Source organism: Dendrobates tinctorius, unplaced genomic scaffold (genome assembly GCF_039654945.1).
Source record: "Dendrobates tinctorius isolate UK_male_01 unplaced genomic scaffold, ASM3965494v1 ptg000018l, whole genome shotgun sequence".
In the NCBI taxonomy this organism is placed as follows: Eukaryota; Metazoa; Chordata; class Amphibia; order Anura; family Dendrobatidae; genus Dendrobates; species Dendrobates tinctorius.
Window position 1 is genome coordinate 20304894 of NW_027361686.1, and position 21720 is coordinate 20326613.

At 42.1% G+C, this 21720-nt stretch overlaps 1 protein-coding gene across 1 annotated transcript in view; it reads left to right on the forward strand.

The window, feature by feature from the left end:
* LOC141082593 (olfactory receptor 8H1-like) overlaps positions 1-21277 on the forward strand; it is a 32946-nt gene extending 11669 nt beyond the window's left edge. Inside the window, exon 2 of the mRNA XM_073566575.1 lies at positions 20345-21277. Coding sequence (XP_073422676.1) covers positions 20345-21277 — 933 coding nt within the window. The remainder of the gene's footprint in view (positions 1-20344) is intronic.
* The last annotated feature ends 443 nt before the right edge of the window (positions 21278-21720 follow it).

A 21720-nucleotide genomic window follows, 5' to 3' on the forward strand; every position in this document is an offset into this window, starting at 1 on the left:
AGTGGAACCACTGTTTGGGCGCATGGCAGAGCTTGTCCTGAGTATGCTGAAATCCCATATGTGTGGGTAAACCACTGTTTGCGCGCATAGCAGCGCTCAGAAGGGAAGGAGTGCCATTTGACTTTTTTGGCTGGAATTGAGATCGGACGTCATGTCGCATTTGGAGAGTCCCTGATGTGCTTAAACAGTGGAAATCCCCCACAAGTGACCACATTTTGGAAACTAGACCCACAAAGGAACTTGTCTAAATGTGTGGTGAGAGCTCTGAACCCTCAAGGGCTTCACAGAAGTTTATAACATAGAGCTGTAAAATTAAAAACTCACATTTTTTCCACAAAAATGTTGTTTTCATCCACAATTTTTATTTTCCCACTGTGTAGGTGCATGGCAGAGCTTGGAAGGGAGGGAGCGCCATTTTGAAATGCAGACTTTGATGGAATGGTCTGCAGGCGTCATGTTGTGTTTGCAGAGCCACAGATGTGCGTAAACAGTAGAAACCCCCCACAAGTGACCCCATTTTGGAAACTAGACCCCCCAAGGAGCTTATCTAGATGTGTCGTGAGCTCTTTGAACCCCAAAGTGCTTCACAAAAGTTTATAACGTAGAGCTGGGAAAATAAAAAAAATCATGTTTTTTCCACAAAAATTATCTTTTTGCCCCCAAATTTTTATTTTCACAAGGGTAACAGGAGAAATAGGACCCCAAAGTTGTTGTGCAATTTGTCCTGACTATGCTGATACCCCATATGTGGGGTGGAACCACTGTTTGGGCGCATGGCAGAGCTTGGAAGGGAGCGAGCGCCGTTTTGGAATGCAGACTTTGATGGAATGGTCTGCCGGCGTCATGTTGCGTTTGCAGAGTCCCTGATGTGCCTAAACAGTAGAAACCCCCTCACAAGTGACCCCATTTTGGAAACTAGACCCTCCAAGGAGCTTATCTAGATGTGTGGTGAGGACTTTGAATCCTCAAGTGCTTCACAGACGTTTATAACGTAGTGCCATAAAAATAAAAAAATCATATTTTTTTCCACAAAAATGATCTTTTTGCCCCAAAATTTTTATTTTCACAAGGGTAACAGGAGAAATTAGACCCCCAAAGCTGTTGTGCAATTTGTCCTTAGTACGCTAATACCACATATGTGGGGGGGGAACCACTGTGATCGTCTTACTGCGATCTTTGGGAGGCAGAACAAACAAATACATAAAAGGTGAAGAATTGGTTTTATTTTTTATGCCGTTCCTCGTGAGGTATTAGTGATTAGGTGACTTTATTCTTCAGGTCGGTACAATTACAGCGATACCAGATTTATATCCTTTTTTTATGTTTAGCTTCCGTCACACACTAAAAGAAGCTTTTTTTGTAAGAATTTTTTGTAAGAAATTTTTGCTTCGCCGTATTTTGAAAGCTATAATTTTTCCATATTTTGGCCAACAGAGTCATGTGAGGATTTGTTTTTTGCGGGACGAGCTGATGTTTTTATTGGTACCACTTTCAGCATGAATAGAAGAAATCCAGCTTCTCGTTCCTGGAGAAATTTCCTTTATTGGACAAAGTATATAAAGCCAACTTCATATCAGCATATTATCACCACTGAAGGTGGGACAGAACAGACGCGTTTCTAGCTTAGCGGCTCTTAATCATTGCTCTACACATGAGTCCAATAAAGGAAATTTCTCCAGGAAGGGGAAGCTGGATTTCTTCTATGCTTGAGCTCCTGGATTACCAGAGGGGTGAGCTGGCTTTTTCTCCTTTTTCATATTCCATTTCTGGGCATATGCCATTTTTTTATTGCTTTCTATTCCAATTTTTTTGGAGGCAGAATGAACAAAAAACAGTAATCCAGGAATTGTTTTTTTCCCTCCGCTTCACATGTGGTAAAACTGATAAGGCAGCTTTATTCTTTGGGTCGCTACTATTACAGAAATACCTCATTTATATCGTTTTTTTATGTTTGGCTTCTTTACACAATAAAACTTTTATAGAAAAAATAATTATTTTTGCATCTCTTTATTCTGAGAGCTAAAACTTTTTTAATTTTCCGCTGATGGAGCTGTATGGCGGCTTGTTTTTTTGCAGGAAAAGATGGCGCTTTCAGTGATACTATTTTTATTATCATTTGTTTTATTGATAGCGTTTTATTCCACTTTTTCCAAGTGGTATTATGATACCGCTTGGAAAAAGTATAATTTGCTACTTTTTTGTGCTTTTTTATGGTGCTTACTGAAGTGGTTAACTAGGGTGACACTTTTATAGATGGGATTTTTACGGACGCGGTGATACCAAACGTGTATTTTTTTTTTACATAAAAATGTGTATTTTTTAGGGGATTTTTTAAAATTATTTTTATTATTTTTTTATATATTTTTTAACCTTGTTTTACCTTGTCCCTTTATGGGACGTTCATTTTTTACAGTTTGATTGCAGTTATAATACATTGCAATGCTCCAGCATTGCAATGCATTATGCCTATGGATAAAGCTTCTGAGACATGCTGTGAGCATGGTCTCAGAGGCTTTCCATAGCTGGATGACCCTGTGGTTGCCATGACAACCCCGAGTCATCATGGCTGAGATTTTGCCCTGCGATTATATCGCGGGGATGCCGACCTGATTTAGAGGGAACCCCCGACCCTCTGCCTCACCCCCCTGAACACTGCAATCGCGCTCGAATACGACTTTAGTGAGGGCAATTCCAGTAGAATGAAGAGAGCGGAAACTGGATTGTAGAGGGTCGAGGAGAGAGTTATCTGAGAGATAGCGGATAAGTCGGGTGTTAACAGGCATTCCTGGAGTTTAGAGATAAAGGGAAGATTAGAGACAGGTCTATAGTTAGCGACACAATTTTGGTTTCAGCATCTCTTGCCCGCTCATGCTGTGATCGGTCAGTCAGAATGACTGATCGATCGAAGCGTTCTGGGTGCAGGGACCAACAGCAAGGGTCCCTGCACCCCTTTCTGTGACAGCTGTCGGCACTGAACTACCACTGCGTGTTTACACACGTAGATCAAAAGCATGATGGGCATAACCCGTCATGGTGCAGGAAGCTACATCCAGCCATGACGGGCTATGCCCATCAATGGACGTTAAGGGGTTAATTGGTCATCTGGACAAAACCTTCAACTAAATGCTGTGGCTCTGGCTTTTCTAATGAGTTCTAAACGGTCACCATGGTGCCTAATGAAGGTTCCTCTGACTCTGTGAGGAAGTTACTGATAGACAGGAGCTTGTGCAATTTTTTATTTTGTTTCTTCATTGGCTTGTGGCAGAGCTGGATAGTACAGTGGGTACGGAATGTATTCAGACCCCTTTAATCTTTTCACTCTTTTTTTCATTGCAGCCATTTGGTAAATTTCATCTTTACTTTTTTAAAACATTTGCAAAAATGTCTGCATTTCTGTTTTTTTTCAGTCAAGATAGAGTGCAGAGTGTACATCAGTGAGAAAAAAAATTATAATAATAATTTTTTTCTATAGCGCCAACATATTCCGCAGCACTTTACATTATAGAGGGGAATTCTACAGACAATAGACATTACAGCATACCAATAAACACATAGATCAAAACAGATACTAAGAGGAGCAGGGGCCCTGCTCGCAAGCTTACAATCTATAAGGAAAAAGGGGAGACAAGAAAGGTGGATGGTAGCAATTGCTTTTATTGTTTGGACCAGCCACAGTGTAAGAATCGGGTGTTCCTGTTGCTGCATGAACCAGTTAACAGTCTAAATATGTAACAGTACAGACACAGAGTGCTATTAAATGCATAAAGCATGTGAGAACATGGTTATGGTAAAAAATTTTGAATGAGCCACACAGGGATATTTAAGTTAATGCGTTGAGGCGATAGGCAAGTCTGAACAAATGCATTTTTAGGGCACGCTTAAAACTGTGGGGATTGGCGATTAATCGTATTAACCTGGGTAGTGTATTCCAAAGAATTGGCTCAGCATGTGAAAAGTCTTGGAGATGGGAGTGGGATGTTCTGATTATTGAGGATGTTAACCTCAGGTCATTAGCAGAACGGAGGGCATGGGTAGGGTTGTAGGCTGAGACGAGGGAGGAGATGTAGGGTGGTGCTGAGCCATGAAGTGCTTTGTGGGTGAGGGTAGTAAGTTTATACTGAATTCTGGAGTGGATAGCTAACCAGTTTAAGGACTGGCACAAGGTAGAGGCATCGGTATAATGATTGGTGAGGAATATGATCCTAGCTGCAGCATTCAGGACAGATTGGAGAGGGGAGAGTTTGGTAAGAGGGAGACCGATTAGTAGAGAGCTACAATAGTCCAGATGAGAAAAAATAAGAGAAACAGTAAGAGTTTTTGCAGAGTCGAAAGTAAGAAAGGGTCGAATTCTAGAAATGTTTTTGAGGCGCAGATAACAAGAGCGAAACAGTGATCAGATGTGGGGGGTGAATGAAAGCTCAGAATCAAGTATGACCCCAAGACAGCGGGCGTGTTGCTGGGGAGTAATGGTGGAACCACACACGGAAATGGCAATGTCGGGCATAGGTAGGTTAGTAGAGGGAGGAAACACGAGAAGTTCAGTTTTTGACAGATTCAGTTTCAGATAGATGGAGGACATGATGTTATTGACAGCGGTAAGACAATCACTGGTGTTTTCCAAAAAGGCAGACGTGATATCAGGAGAAGTGTATAATTGGGTGTCATCAGCACAGAGATGGTACTGGAACCCAAATATACTGATTGCTTGAGCAATAGGGGCAGTATACAAAGAGAAGAGGAGGGGGCCTAGAACCGATTCTTGAGGAACCCCAACAGTAAGGGGAAGATGAGAGGAGGAGGAGCCAGCAAAATGTACAGTTAAAGGAGAGGTCAGAGAGATAGGAGGAGAACCAAGAGAGAGCGATGACCTTGAGGCCAATGGAACGGAGCATAGAGAGTAGGGGCTGATGATCCAGTGTGGAATGCTGTGGAGAGATCCAAGAGAATTACCTTGGAGTAGTGGCCATTAGATTTAGCTGTTAGAAGATCATTAGAGACTTTAGTGAGGGCAGTTTCAGTTGAGTGAAGAGAGCGGAAACCGGATTGTAGAGGGTCGAGGAGAGAGTTATCTGAGAGATAGCGGATAAGTCGGGCCTTAACAGGTGTTCCAGAAGTTTAGAGATAAAGGGAAGATTAGAGACAGGTCTATAGTTAGCGGCACAATTTGGGTCGAGGGATGGTTTTTTAAGTAATGGCTGTTTGATGGCAGGCTTAAATGAGGAAGGAAAGATACCAGAAGAGAGTGAGAGGTTAAATATTTTTGTTAGGTGAGTGATGACAGCCGGGGAAAGGGACTGGAGGAGATGTGATGGAATGAGGTCACTGGTGCAAGTAGTAGTGCGAGAAGATGCAAGACGCCTTCTACTGTTACTGGTTCAAAATCAGAGAGTGAGCTAGATGCAGTGGGGGAGGGAGGACAGTGCATGGTATGAGGGGATTGGGAGATAATTTCCTATCGTATATGGTCAATTTTTTCTTTGAAATCATTAGCCAGATCGTCAGCGTGGAGATCTGTGGTTGGGGCCTGCACTCTTGGGTGGAGTAAAGTGTCAAAGAGACATTTCGGGTTATTGGTAAGTGAGTTGATGAGGGTATTGAAATAGGTGTTCTGATGAGTCACCGAAGGAGGAAAAAACAAAATACCAGCTAAGTCCAGAAAAACCAGAGAGGTTGGCAGCTATCGGATTGCAGACCCCTGAACCTATCCACAAAAACTAGCAGTAGCCGTGGGGGGTTCCTACGGTGCCCTAGACCCCTCGATCACAGCCGGAGAACTACATAGCCTAAAGACAGAAAGGGGAAAAACTAAACTGCCCCAGAGCAGACCCCAAAGCAATAGGCAGCCCCCAACATATAATGACTGTGAAGCAAGATGAAAACACTAACACAGATAGAAAGATAGATTGAGCAAATGATGGGGCCCAAGCTAACTACATAGGACAGGATAGGAAAGCTGCTGTCTGCCATCCGCAAAACCCCTATCAAAATGAGCCAACCGACTGATAGGAAAAAAAGGCCCTGAAGACGCTAGGCTTCAAAAGACTATATCAGCACTCAGGTATATTCTGAAGACAGAGCAAAAGATCAACAGATCAGAGACAAAAATGGAATTCAGCTCACCCCCGGCCGGGGATGGCAGAACTCCCAAAAAACAAGGCAAAACAAAAACCAAACTGAAGTGTACAAAGCAGAGCAGAAAAACTTAGCTTTGAGATGCAGGAATCAGACTGGTCTCCAAGAATCCAGCAGGAAAATCACCAGCCAGGAAGAAGGGCGTCGGCAGCCTTATATCCAGTACTCAATTCCAGCCACCCAGTCATCATCTAGCTGCCCATGTGTTTGGTAATCAGCCTCACTACCTTCCTTCACCAGAGGAGGGAGTTCATCAGACCTCAATGGTGAAGGGAAAAATGAACTCACAACAAATATGTTTGCTTTGAGAGGTGAAGGGAAGTGTTGTATGTTTTCAGCATAAACTTATAATGGATGAAATCTTTGGGTAGATTGGATTTTCTCCACAGACATTTGGCACACCTGGAGCATCACTGTAGGAAGCGTATTTGCAGTGTGTGCCAGGATTGTCGCCGTCTGTGCCTAGTTGTTCTATGTATAGGAGGTGCAGTTTCATCCAAGGCATTTTGAAGTGTTTCTTTGTAATGCTTCAGTGCAGAATAAGGACATGAGAGGGAGGAGATAGGGGCCAACGATGACTGCAAGTTTTTCATTAGTTTTTGGGTGTTAATGGCCTGTATGTTTCTAAAAGTGTGGAAAGTGGGAGTGACCTGGGTGGGATGGCAGTTCTTGATAGAGAATGATAGAAGGTTGTAGTCAGAGAGCGGGAGAGGGGAGTTTGTGAAATCATCCACTGAGCAAAGCTCGGAGAAGACCAAGTCGAGGGAGTTTCCGTCTTCATGCGTGGGGGAGTTAGTATGCTATGAGAGGCCGAAAGAGGAGGTTAGAGATAAAGGTGAGAAGCAGATGGTGAGAGGGGAAGAGCAGTGGGGATGTTGAAGTCTCCCATGAGGGTGGGGAGGATGTCACAGGAGAGATATTGTGGAAAAGCCAGGTGGCAAAGTGATCCAGAAACTGATGGGAGGGGCCCGGAGGACCGTAAACCACCTCCACTCACACGCATGGAGAAGGGACGTAGAGTCTGACAGCATGGACCTCGAAAGAAGGGAAGACAAGTGAGGATACTTGAGGGATAACCTGAAAGGTACATTTGGGTGATAGGAGCAGACCAATGCCTCTACCTGCTCTGTTGTCCAATCTTGGGATATGAGAGAAGTGTAGTCCACCATATAAGAGCAGCAGCAGTGGTGGTGTCTGACTGCTGGATCCAGGTTTCAGTAAGAGCCAGAAGGTTAAGAGAATCGAAAAGGAAGAAGTCATGGATGAATTTATTACACACTGAGTGAGAATTCCAAAGGGCACAATTAAAAGAGATAGAAGGCATGTATGGAATATTAATAAGATTAGAGAGGTTGGTTTCTGAGTGTAGCAGTTGAGGGGTTCAACTTACTATAACATGAGGGGCCGGGGTTGGGAGAGATGTCTCCTGTTACTAGGAGGAGGATAGAAAGAGTGAGCAGATGGTTAAGTGATTTGTTAGAGCGTCTCGAGTGTTGGATGGTGCCACTGAATGGATATGTGCTGTTTAGTAATGTGAAAAGAGCGTGAGTGCTATACATAGGAGAGGAAAGGACAGAGGGGCCAATATGAATGGAGTGTAAAGAGTTAATGCAAGGGTGGTGGATGTGAGTGAATGCAGCAGCCAGGATATAAATTATACAAATGCATATGGTATATATTTGTGGTAATCCAAATGTACAGGGAATAGATTTATTAATTTGTCTTACCTGTCTCCTGCCCTGTCTAACTGCCATGCTATAACTGCCCGTACTTTGATAAATGTACTCCGATTAAATGTACATAAATGCCCCCTGCATAAATGCTTCCCCAAGCTATGTCTGAATATATAGAAGTCCAATTTTAAGATCTTACTTTTTTTTCACTCATTAGCAATCAATCAAACTAAGTTGAGACAGCAGGACACAATAAATGTGGTGAGCAGATAAACAAGTGTCCATGCCTACATGGATCATAAACCACTTTGAAAAGTTACTTCACCTCATAGCATAAGGGGACAAGCAGAGTAAGTTGAAATAACTATATACCATTATATACAGTGGGGAAAAAAAGTATTTAGTCAGTCAGCAATAGTGCAAGTTCCACCACTTAAAAAGATGAGAGGCATCTGTAATTTACATCATAGGTAGACCTCAACTATGGGAGACAAACTGAGAAAAAAAAATCCAGAAAATCACATTGTCTGTTTTTTTTCATTTTATTTGCATATTATGGTGGAAAATAAGTATTTGGTCAGAAACAAGCAATCAAGATTTCTGGCTCTCACAGACCTGTAACTTCTTCTTTAAGAGTCTCCTCTTTCCTCCACTCATTACCTGTAGTAATGGCACCTGTTTAAACTTGTTATCAGTATAAAAAGACACCTGTGCACACCCTCAAACAGTCTGACTCCAAACTCCACTATGGTGAAGACCAAAGAGCTGTCAAAGGACACCAGAAACAAAATTGTAGCCCTGCACCAGGCTGGGAAGACTGAATCTGCAATAGCCAACCAGCTTGGAGTGAAGAAATCAACTGTGGGAGCAATAATTAGAAAATGGAAGACATACAAGACCACTGATAATCTCCCTCGATCTGGTGCTCCACGCAAAATCCCACCCCGTGGGGTCAGAATGATCACAAGAACGGTGAGCAAAAATCCCAAAACCACGCGGGGGGACCTAGTGAATGAACTGCAGAGAGCTGGGACCAATGTAACAAGGCCTACCATAAGTAACACACTACGCCACCATGGACTCAGATCCTGCAGTGCCAGACGTGTCCCACTGCTTAAGCCTGTACATGTCCGGGCCCGTCTGAAGTTTGCTAGAGAGCATTTGGATGATCCAGAGGAGTTTTGGGAGAATGTCCTATGGTCTGATGAAACCAAACTGGAACTGTTTGGTAGAAACACAACTTGTCGTGTTTGGAGGAAAAATCATACTGAGTTGCATCCATCAAACACCATACCTACTGTAAAGCATGGTGGTGGAAACATCATGCTTTGGGGCTGTTTCTCTGCAAAGGGGCCAGGACGACTGATCCGGGTACATGAAAGAATGAATGGGGCCATGTATCGTGAGATTTTGAGTGCAAACCTCCTTCCATCAGCAAGGGCATTGAAGATGAAATGTGGCTGGGTCTTTCAACATGACAATGATCCAAAGCACACCGCCAGGGCAACGAAGGAGTGGCTTCGTAAGAAGCATTTCAAGGTCCTGGAGTGGCCTAGCTAGTCTCCAGATCTCAACCCTATAGAAAACCTTTGGAGGGAGTTGAAAGTCCGTGTTGCCAAGCGAAAAGCCAAAAACATCACTGCTCTAGAGGAGATCTGCATGGAGGAATGGGCCAACATACCAACAACAGTGTGTGGCAACCTTGTGAAGACTTACAGAAAACATTTGACCTCTGTCATTGCCAACAAAGGATATATCACAAAGTATTGAGATGAAATTTTGTTTCTGACCAAATACTTATTTTCCACCATAATATGCAAATAAAATGAAAAAAAAACAGACAATGTGATTTTCTGGATTTTTTTTTCTCAGTTTGTCTCCCATAGTTGAGGTCTACCTATGATGTAAATTACAGACGCCTCTCATCTTTTTAAGTGGTGGAACTTGCACTATTGCTGACTGACTAAATACTTTTTTTCCCCACTGTATGCTGCTAAGATGAATTACATAGGTAGGATACATGCAGTATTCAGTTAAGTAGCTTGAAAGAGTTAAATACCTCTATGAAGAGAATAGAGATGTATGTTAGATTCAGCCATGTTATAAATACCCATACTTTGATAAATGTACTCCGATTAAATGTACATAAATGGCCCCCTGCTTAAATGATTCCCCAGGCTATGTCTGAATATATAGGAGGCCAGTTCTAAGATCTTACTTTTTTTTGTCACTCGTTAGCAATCAATCAAACTAAGTTGAGACAGCAGGACACAATAAATGTAGTGAGCAGATAAACAAGTGTCCGGGCCTACATGGATCATAAACCACTTTGAAAAGTTTCTTGACCTTATAGCATAAGGGGACAAGCAGAGTAAGTTGAAATAACTATATACCATTATACAGTTAAGTCCATACAGTTGTGGCCAAAAGTATTGACACCCCTGCAATTCTGTCAGATAATACTCAGTTTCTTCCTGAAAATGATTGCAAACACAAATTCTTTGGTATTATTATCTTCATTTAATTTGTCTTAAATGAAAAAACACAAAAAGAATTGTCCTAAAGCCAAATTGGATATAATTCCACACCAAACATAAAAAAGAGGGTGGACAAAAGTATTGGCACTGTTCGAAAAATCATGTGATGCTTCTCTAATTTTTGTAATTAACAGCACCTGTAACTTACCTGTGGTACCTAACAGGTGTTGGCAATAACTAAATCACACTTGCAGCCAGTTGACATGGATTAAAGTTGACTCAACCTCTGTCCTTTGTCCTTGTGTGTACCACATTGAGCATGGAGAAAAGAAAGAAGACCAAAGAACTGTCTGACGACTTGAGAAACCAAATTGTGAGGAAGCATGAGCAATCTCAAGGCTACAAGTCCATCTCCAAAGACCAGAATGTTCCTGTGTCTACCGTGCACAGTGTCATCAAGAAGTTTAAAGCCCATGGCACTGTGGCTAACCTCCCTAGATGTGGACGGAAAAGAAAAATTGACAAGAGATTTCAACGCAAGATTGTGTGGATGTTGGATAAAGAACCTCAACTAACATCCAAACAAGTTCAAGCTGCCCTGCAGTCCGAGGGTACAACAGTGTCAACCCGTACTATCCGTCGGCATCTGAATGAAGAGGGACTGTATGGTAGAAGACCCAGGAAGACCCCACTTCTTACCTCGAGACATAAAAAAGCCATGCTGGAGTTTGCCAAAACTTACCTGAAAAGCCTAAAACGTTTTGGAAGAATGTTCTCTGGTCAGATGAGACAAAAGTAGAGCTTTTTGGGCAAAGGCATCAACATAGAGTTTACAGGAGAAAAAAAGAGGCATTCAAAGAAAAGAACACGGTCCCTACAGTCAAACATGGTGGAAGTTCCCTGATGATTTGGGGTTGCTTTGCTGCCTTTGGCACTGGACTGCTTGACCGTGTGCATGGCATTATGAAGCCTGAAGACTACCAACAAATTCTGCAGCATAATGTAGGGCCCAGTGTGAGAAAGCTGGGTCTCCCTCAGAGGTCATGGGTCTTCCAGCAGGACAATGACCCAAAACACACTTCAAAAAGCAATAGAAAATGGTTTGAGAGAAAGCACTGGAGACTTCTAAGGTGGCCAGCAATGAGTCCAGACCTGAATCCCATAGAACACCTGTGGAGAGATCTAAAAATGGCAGTTTGGAGAAGGCACCCTTCAAATATCAGGGACCTGGAGCAGTTTGCCAAAGAAGAATGGTCTAAAATTCGAGCAGAGTATTGTAAGAAACTCATTCATGGTTATTGGAAGTGGTTGGTCGCAGTTATTTTGGCTAAAGGTTGTGCAACCAAGTATTAGGCTGAGGGTGCCAATACTTTTGTCTGGCCCGTTTTTGGAGTTTTGTGTGAAATGATCAATGTTTTGCTTTTTGCTTCATTCTCTTTTGTGTTTTTTTCATTTAAGACAAATTAAATGAAGATAATAATACCAAAGAATTTGTGTTTGCAATCATTTTCAGGAAGAAACGGAGTATTATCTGACAGAATTGCAGGGGTGTCAATACTTTTAGCCACAACTGTATATATTTGGACAGAGACAACATTTTTCTGATTTTGGTTCTAGACATTACCACAATGAATTTTAAACAAAACAATTCAGATGCAGTTGAAGTTCAGACTTTCAGCTTTCATTTGAGGGTATCCACATTAAAATTGGATGAAGGGTTTAGGAGTTTCAACATTTGTTGACTCTGTCCAAATATATATGGACCTAACTGTATATGCTGCTAAGATGAATTACATAGGTAGGATACATGCAGGATTCAGTGAAGCATCTTGAAAGAGTTAAATACCATTATATATGCTGCTAAGATTAATTACATAGGTAGGATACATGCAGGATTCAGTGAAGTATCTTGAAAGAGTTAAATACCTGTAAGAAGAGAATAGAGATGCGTGTTAGATTCAGCCATGTTATAACTGCCTGTACTTTTATAAATGTACTTCGACTAAATGTACATAAATGCCCCCCTGCATTAACTTTTTTGAATTTACCAAATGGCTGCAATGAAACAAAGAGTGAAAAATGTAAAGGGGTCTGAATACTTTCCGTACCCACTGTATGTGAGGTGAGGTGATAACTTCATGGCTTCCGTGCCCACCCCATCCAGCATCTTGTCCATTGAACAGTGTAAATGTCCCCCCAGCCCTTAAATATTGTGCTCTTGCTACTATTTTTTTTTGTAGACATGGGGGCTGATTAATCAAATGTTTTACATCAGAAGACTGAAGTAAAAGCTTTGAAAAGTCACAATGTTCTACATTAAAGGCAGTTGAGCAAAGAATTTGCCACTATAGGTGTTTTTTCACCTGTTTGATTCCACTCTGCCGAAAAGGGCTAAGCCGAGGTGGGACAGGGGCTTGCCAAGTCTGCTCATCAAGCTACTGTATATACTCGCGTATTTGCCAAGATTTTCAGCCCATTTTTTGGGGCTGAAAGTCCCTCTCTCGGCTTATACGCGAGTCATATACGCCAGGGGGTCGGGTTATGAATGGGTCACCGAAGAGGATCGCAGGCCCATGCTAAGCCACAGAAAACCAGAGAGGTTGGTAACTAAGCAGATTGCAGACCCCTGATCCTGTCCACACAACTAGCATTAGCCATGGAGCGCACCTACGATGATCCTAGATGCCTCGGCACAGCCGGAGGGCTAGCTAAGCCTAAAGCAATGAAAAGTGTCTTTTAGTGTGTGACAGTAGCTAAACATAAAAACCCAATATACTGTAAATCTGGTATTGCTGTAATCGCACTGTCAGGAAGAATAGAGTCGCCTAATCACTTATGACACATGAGGAATTGCATAAAAAATAAATAAAACCAATTCTTCACCCGCTGTTGATTTTTCATTCTGCCTCCCAAAGATCGCAGTAAGGCTCGACACACATTTTTCCTGCACTCTGCATTGAGCGCTTTCCATGTAAATCTATGAATTACGTGATTCAATCAGAGCCCTCGACGGACGATTCCCTATAATGAGGCAGATAGGAGGAACTGTGGATGCCATTTGACCTGTGATTCGGCGGTGCCTGTCTTTTTAGGACTGCATAAAAGTGTTGTCGGCCACAGTTTTGTGCACTTCTGAAAAGGACAAAAGGACACCACTGAACAGAGGCCAGACGGAGTCGAGAGTCACTCTGCTTCCTCATTATAGTGAATGGATGCCTCGAGGATTTCATCTGAATCACGTCACTCAGTGATTTAGAAGGAAACCCCAAAGTAAGTGGTCAGCGTAGATAAATGTGATCCGAAACGTTATGCAAAATGTTCCCAATAAAAGCTTCAATTCAATCCACAGAAAAAGCAAGCCCTCACTCAGGTCTGTCATCTGTTAATGCAAATATAAGGGGCGTCCACATTACTGGTAGTACAAAGGATCTGGAAAAGCGAAATGGCTTCTCACCTGCCAAAAGAAATTCAGCAAATTTTCCGCTCCCATATCCAAATGCCCCCTCCGTTCTGAGCCCCGTAGTGTACCTAAACCACATAAGTGTCCACATGTTTGGCATTTCTAAAGCGATGAGAGCTTGCCTTACGGGTACATGTCTCCAGAAGCAAGGGCTGGGCATAATGCACTGGTGACTGCAATGTACTGGTCACTACAGTGTACAAGTCACTACAACTGCAGTTTGCAATTTTCACTCGACAACATTCATTGCTGCTTGTTTCTGGAAATTACCCATGAAGTTAAAATTGTCACTACACCTGTAGATAAATTCCAAAAGGGGTATAATTTCCAAAATGGGGTCAATTGACATCTTCTAGCAGGGGGCTCTGTTTATGGAGTCCACAAACTGTTCTAGGAAAATCTGCGCTCCAGGAGGCAAATAGTGCTCTGTTCCTCCCGAGTCTCTCCGTATGGCTAAGCAGTACTGTACAGACACATATGATTTATTTCTACATTCAGTAGAAATTGTGGGACAAATTATGGTGCCATTTTTACCCACTTCTGGGACTAAAACTAAATTTTGGTGGTAAAAATTTAGCTATTTTTCCTCACTGCTCCATCGTATAAAATTCTGTTACACACCCGTGGTGTCAATATGAACACTGCACCCCTAGATGAATTAATTGAGAGGTGTAGTTTGTAAAATGGGGTCACTTATGGGAATTTCTGCTGTTCTGCCACCTTATCGGCTCTCCCAGTCATGGCACCTGCAAACCATAACAGTAAAAGCTGATGCTCCTTCCCTTCTGAGCTTTGCATTGTGCCTGAAAAATATTTCCTGATAACATGTAGGGTATTGGCACACTCAGGAAAAAATTGACCTCAGTTTGCTGTTAATAAAATCCTAATAGCCCTTAGAACCTTAGAAAAATTAAAAACTTGGGGCTAAAACAACATTTTTGTGAGGAAAATGTGATTTTATTATTTTCACAGCTCAATGTTATAAACTTCGGTGAAGCACCTGGGGTTCAAGGTGCTCACCACACATCTAAGTGCATTGCTGGAGGGGTGTCTAAATGGGATATGACATCCGCTAATGATTCCAGGAAATTTTACATCCAAAAAGTCAAATGATGCGCCTTCCCTTCCGAGTACTGATGTGTGCCCAAACAGTGGTTTTATCCCTCATATTGGGTATCGGCATACTCAGGAGAAATTGCACTACAAATTGTATGGTGCAATTTCTCCTTTTACCTATATGAAAATGCAAAATTTGGGGCTAAAATAATATTTTTTTGAGGAAAATGTGATTTTATTATTTTCACAGCTCAATATTATAAACTTTGGTGAAGCACCTGGGGTTCAAGGTGCTCACCGCACATCTAAGTGCATTGCTGGAAGGGTGTCTAAATGGGATATGACATCCGCTAATGATTCCAGGGAATTTTACATCCAAAAAGTCAAATGATGCGCCTTCCCTTCCGAGTACTGATGTGTGCCCAAACAGTGGTTTTATCCCTCATATTGGGTATTGGCATACTCAGGAGAAATTGCACTACAAATTGTATGGTGCAATTTCTCCTTTTACCTATATGAAAATGCAAAATTTGGGGCTAAAATAATATTTTTTTGAGGAAAATGTGATTTTATTATTTTCACAGCTCAACTTTATAAACTTTTTTGAAGTACCTGGGGGTTCAAGGTGCTCACTATGCATTTAAATACATTCCTTGAGGGGTCTAGTTTCCAAAATGGGGTCACTTGTGGGGGGCTTCCACTGTTTAGGCACATCAGGGGCTCTGCAAAAGCAACATGGTGTCTGTTCTCTATTCTAGCCAAGTTTGTATTCAAAAATTCAAATGGTTTTCTCCCTCATATTGGGTGTCGGTGTACTCAGGAAAATTTGTACAACATATTGTATCGTGCAATTTCTCCTGTTACCCTTATGAAAATGCAATATTTTGGGCTAAAAACATGCAGGTGCTTCTCACAAAATTAGAACATCATCAAAAAGTTAATTTATTTCGGTTCTTCAATACAAAATGTGAAACTCCTATATTATATATAGAGTCATTACAGAGTGATCTATTTCAAGTGTTTTTTTCTGTTTATTATATCTGTTTATTTGTGTATATTTAATGATAAGTGGAAGGAAAAGGTGTGGTAGAAAAAGGTGCACAAGCAACCGGTATAACCGCAGCCCTGAAAGGATAGTTAAGAAAAGGCCATTCAAAAACTTGGGGGAGATTCACAAGGAGTGGACTGCTGCTGGAATCATTGCTTCAAGAGCCACAACATACAGGCGTATCCAGGACATGAGCTACAAGTGTCACATTCCTTGTGTCAAGTCACTCATGACCAATAGACAACACCAGAAGCATCTTATCTGGGCCACAGAGAAAAATAACTGGACTGTTGCCAAGTGGTCCAAGATGTTCTTTTCAGATGAAAGTAAATTTAGCATTTCATTTGGAAATCAAGGTCCCAGAGTCTGGAGGAAGAGTGGAGATGCACACAATCCAAGGTGCTTGAGGTCTAGTGTCAAGTTTCCACAATCAGTGATGGTTTGGGAAGCCATGTCATCTGCTGTTGTAGGTACACTGTGTTTTATCAAGACCAAAGTCAGTGCAGCCGTCTACCAGGAAATCATAGGGGACTTCATGCTTCCCTATACCGACAAGCATTTTGGAGATGGAAATTTCATTCTCCAGCAGGACTTGACACCTGTCTGCATTGCCAAAAGTACCAGTACCTGGCTTAAAGACAACAGTATCACTGTGCTTGATTGACCAGCAAACTCGCCTGACCTTAATACCATAGAGAATCTATAGGGTATTGTCAAGAGGAAGATGAGAGACACAAGACCAACAATGCAGACGAGCTGAAGGCTGCTATCAAAGCAACCTGGGCTTCCATAACACCTCAGCAGTGCCACAGGCTGATCGCCTCCATGCCACGCCACATTGATGCAGTAATTGATGCAAAAGGAGCCTAGTCCAAGTATTGAGTGCATTTACTGAACATACATTTCAGTTTACCAACATTTCGGATTTAAAAATAATTTTTCAAGCTGGTGTTATAAAGTATTCTAATTTACTGAGATAATGACTTTTGGGTTTTCATTGGCTGTAAGCCATAATCATCAACATTAACAGAAATAAACACTTGAAATAGATCACTCTGTTTGTAATGACTCTATATAATATGAGTTTCACTTTTAGTATTGAAGAACTGAAATAAATTAACTTTTTGATGATATTCTTATTTTGTGAGAAGCACCTGTATTTGTGGGGAAAATTACGGTAGATTTTTTTTATTTTTATGGCTCAACGTTTTAAAATTCTGTGAAGCACCTGAGGGTTCAATGTGCTCTCCACACACCTTGATCAGTTCCCTGGAGGTCTAGATTCCAAAATGGTGTCACTTGTGGGGGGTTTCCACTGTTTAGGCACATCAGAGGTTCTCCAAATGCGACATGGCGTCTGCCAATTGTTCCAGCAAATTTTGCATTCAAAAAGTCAAATGGCACTCCTTCCCTTCCAAGCTCTGCTGTGCGCCCAAACAGTGGTTTTTTTTCTCCCTCAAATGGGATATTGGCATGCTCAGGAGAAATTACACAACAAATCTGGGGGGCTATTTATTCCTGTTACCCTTGTCAAAATAAAAAAAAATTGGATCAAAAGTAAATTTTTTGTGAAAAAAAGTTAAATGTTCATTTTTTTCTCCACATTTCAAAAATACTGTGAAGCACCTGAAGGATTAATAAACTTCTAGAATGTGGCTTTGAGCACCTTGAGGGAAGCAGTTTTTAGAATGGTGTCACTTTAGGGTATTTTCTATCATATAGACTCCTCAAAGTGACTTCAAATGTGATATGGTCTCAAAAAAAATGGTTTTGTACATTTTGTGTGAAAAATGAAAAATTGCTGGTTAACTTTTAACCTTTATAACTTTTTAACAAAAACAAATTTTGGTTCCAATATTATGCTGATGTAAAGTAAACATGTGGGAAATGTTACTTATTAACTATTTTGTGTGACATATCTCTGTGATTTAAGGGCATGAGAATTCAAAGTTGAAAAATTGCAAATTTTTCTAAATTTTTGACAAATTTCCAGCTTTTTTTTACAAATAAACGCAAGTCATACCGAAAAAGTTTTACCACTAACATGCAGTACAATATGTCACCGGGATCCGTTGAAGCGTTACAGATAGTGTTGAGCTTTCCGATACCGCAAGTATCGGGTATCGGCCGATATTTGCCGTATCGGAATTCTGATACCGAGTACCGATACTTTTTCGTATCGGATACCGGAATCGGAAGTCCAAAATGCAATGAGCCACTTTTGTGGCTCTGATTGGCTGCCGAAATGACGTCATCATGATGCGCTGTCTGTGCGCATCATGATGCGCCGTCAGTTCGGGCCTTCGGGGGGTTGTGCCGACTGTCCGGGGGTCTGTACCGGCCTGCCGGTGGTCTGTGCAGGCTCCGGTGGTCTGTGCCGGCCTGCCGGGGGGCTGTGCCGGCCTGCCGGTGGTCTGTGCAGGCTCCGGTGGTCTGTGCCGGCCTGCCGGGGGGCTGTGCCGGCCTGTCGGTGGTCTGTGCAGGCTCCGGGGGTCTGTGCCGGCCTGCCGGTGGTCTGTGCAGGCTCCGGTGGTCTGTGCCGGTCTGCCGGGGGGCTGTGCCGGCCTGCCGGTGGTCTGTGCAGGCTCCGGTGGTCTGTGCCGGCCTGCCGGTGGTCTGTGCAGGCTCCGGGGGTCTGTGCAGGCATCGTCCGATGGGACTACAAGTCCCATCGGGCGATGCCTGCTACCATGACAGTGATTGACACATTAGCCAATGATGGGACAGTAGTAGTCCCATCATCCGGCTAATGTGTTGAATGTCTTCAATGGCTTCGGGGATCAAAGTGACAAGTGACGGTGAGTATGTACTCTATGTTATATGTACTGTATGTCTATATGTATGTATTGCATGTAGTATATATGTATGTTGCATGCATGTAGTATATATGCAGTATATATGTAGTATGCATGTTGCATGCATGTGGTATATATGTAGTATGTATGTTGCATGCATGTAGTGTATGTATGTAGTATGTATGTAGCATGTATGTAGTATGTATGTAGTATGCATGTAGTATATATGTAGTATGTATGTTACATGTAGTATATATAGTATATATGTAGTATGCATGTTGCATGCATGTAGTATATATGTTGTATGTATGTTGCATGCATGTAGTATATATGTATTATGTATGTAGTATGTATGTAGCATGTATGTAGCATGTATGTAGTATGCATGTTGCTTGTAGTATATATGTAGTATGTATGTTACATGTAGTATACAGTATATAGTATATATATAGTATGCATGTTACATGCATGTAGTATATATGTTATATGTATGTTGCATGCATGTAGTATATATGTATTATGCATGTAGTATGTATGTAGCATGCATGTAGTATGTAGCATGTATGTAGTATGTATGTTACATGTAGTATATATGTAGTATGCATGTTGTATGTATGTAGCATGTATGTAGTATGTATGTTGCATGTAGTATATATGTAGTATGCATGTTGTATGTATGTAGCATGTATGTAGCATGTATGTAGCATGTAAATTTTTTTTTTTTTTTTTTTTTTTACATTCAACACATTAGCCGGATGATGGGACTACTACTGTCCCATCATTGGCTAATGTGTCAATCACTGTCATGGTAGCAGGCATCGCCCGATGGGACTTGTAGTCCCATCGGACGATGCCTGCACAGACTACCGGAGCCTGCACAGACCACCGGCAGGCCGGCACAGCCCCCCGGCAGGCCGGCACAGCCCCCCGGAGCCTGCACAGACCACCGGCAGGCCGGCACAGCCCCCTGGCAGGCCGGCACAGACCACCGGAGCCTGCACAGACCACCGGCAGGCCGGCACAGCCCCCCGGCAGGCCGGCACAGACCACCGGAGCCTGCACAGACCCCACAGCAGGCCGGCACAGCCCCCCAGCAGGCCGGCACTGACCACCGGAGCCTGCACAGACCCCCCGGCAGGCCGGCACAGCCCCCCGGCAGGCCGGCACAGACCACCGGAGCCAGCACAGACCCCCCGGCAGGCCGGCACAGCCCCCCGAAAGGCCCGTACAGACCCCAGAGAGGCTGTACAAGGCAAAAATAGGGTTTTTCTTATTCCGATACCGGAAGTCCCATAGTCTTGAATGGGACTTCTGGTATCGGAATCGGCGATACCCGATATTTTTTTTAGATCGGCCGATACCATCCGATCCGATACTTTTAAGTATCGGACGGTATCGCTCAACACTAGTTACAGAGTTATTACGTTATTACCTCATAAATGGACAGTTGTCAGAATTGTAAAAATTGGCCCGGTCCTTAATGTACAAAACACCTTCAGGGGTAAAGGGGTTAATATCAAGTCAGTTCATCAAATTTCTTCCCTTTTTAATATTTCACTTTGAGTATTATTATTGAAAAGTGGAAGCAACTTAGCCACAAATTGGAAAACCATGCAAAGTTACACAGTAGGATCCTTGCATTGGGCTCTAGGAGTTTTAAGTTCTGATTCTAATATTATGATGTCTTTATTTTGCTCCCTTAGGTTTTAATTACGTCTGCAAACAAGACTTACATGGATGACTTCATCCTACTAGGATTTTCCTTGGGCAAAGCTTCCTGTTCAGTTTTACTTGGCCTGACCTACATTGTGGTTCTTCTAGCGAATCTCTCTGTGTTTAGTATTATCCAGGTATCCAGCCAACTGCAAACCCCCATGTACTTTTTCTTGAGATGTCTATCCGTCTTAGATGTCTGTTACTCTACGGTCACCCTCCCCGCCATGCTGGTGAATGCTATGACAGGGAACAGAGGAATATCATTTCATGAATGTTTTTTACAACTTTATTTCTTTGTTTATGCTGGAGGGACGGAGAGTCTTCTTCTCACTGTCATGGCCTATGACCGATATGTGGCCATATGTAACCCTTTACGTTACTCCATTATTATGAATAGGCTGTTCTGCTTCTATGTTGTGGCTGGATGTTGCCTTATTGGGTGCTTGAACTCCATGTCTCACACCTTGATGACTTTGAAACTAAGGTTTTGCGATAAACGGTACATTAACAATTTCTTCTGTGATGTCCTTCCAATGTTGGAAGCAGCTTGTAGTGATACCAAGACCATTCAAATGTTACTGCATATAGACACTACCTTGCTAGGTGCCTCAACATTTCTAGTTGTGATGAACTCCTACGTCCACATCATTTCCACCATACTGAAAATTCACTCTTCCAAGGGGAGGCAGAAGGTCTTTTCCACATGTTCATCCCACCTCATTGTTGTCACAGTTTTCTACATAACAGGTGTTTTTAGCTACAATGGTCCTAAGCATGCAGATTCATTTTATGTTGTTCAAGCCTCATCTATTGTATATAGTGTCCTTCCTCCATTGGTGAATCCCATTATATATTGCTTGAGAAATAATGATGTGAAGAAAGCCTTGAAACAAAAAATAACAAAAATATTACAAAAATAATTTTTTTTGAAGGAATAAATGGAACACAAGAATTATTGGACAACCTGGGGCAAAAAACACTATATTTCTCCAAAGCTACTACCTGGCTAGTATTTTTTTTACTATTTGCTACTATTTTTTCTAATATAATGAATTTTAATTATTTTTGTTGCTATACAAATAAAACAAATATTTAAATAATGCTGTCTTCGGGATGGCCACTAGAGCACACTCAATAGGCTGTTGAGTGCAGTTGCAGCTCACTTGTCAGCTTTGCTGTGTTGACCGGGACAGTTAAGCAGGTAATCTCATTATCTTTAGTGGGTGATTTCATGATAGCTCTGTTTTACTGCTGGAGGGTCAAGATAGGACAGGATAATAAAGGCAGTGTCCTTTTGGGAAGCTGTACTCTGATACTTTTCTTGACTTCCGTGCTCTTTAGCAGTGACTGGCTGACAAGCCGC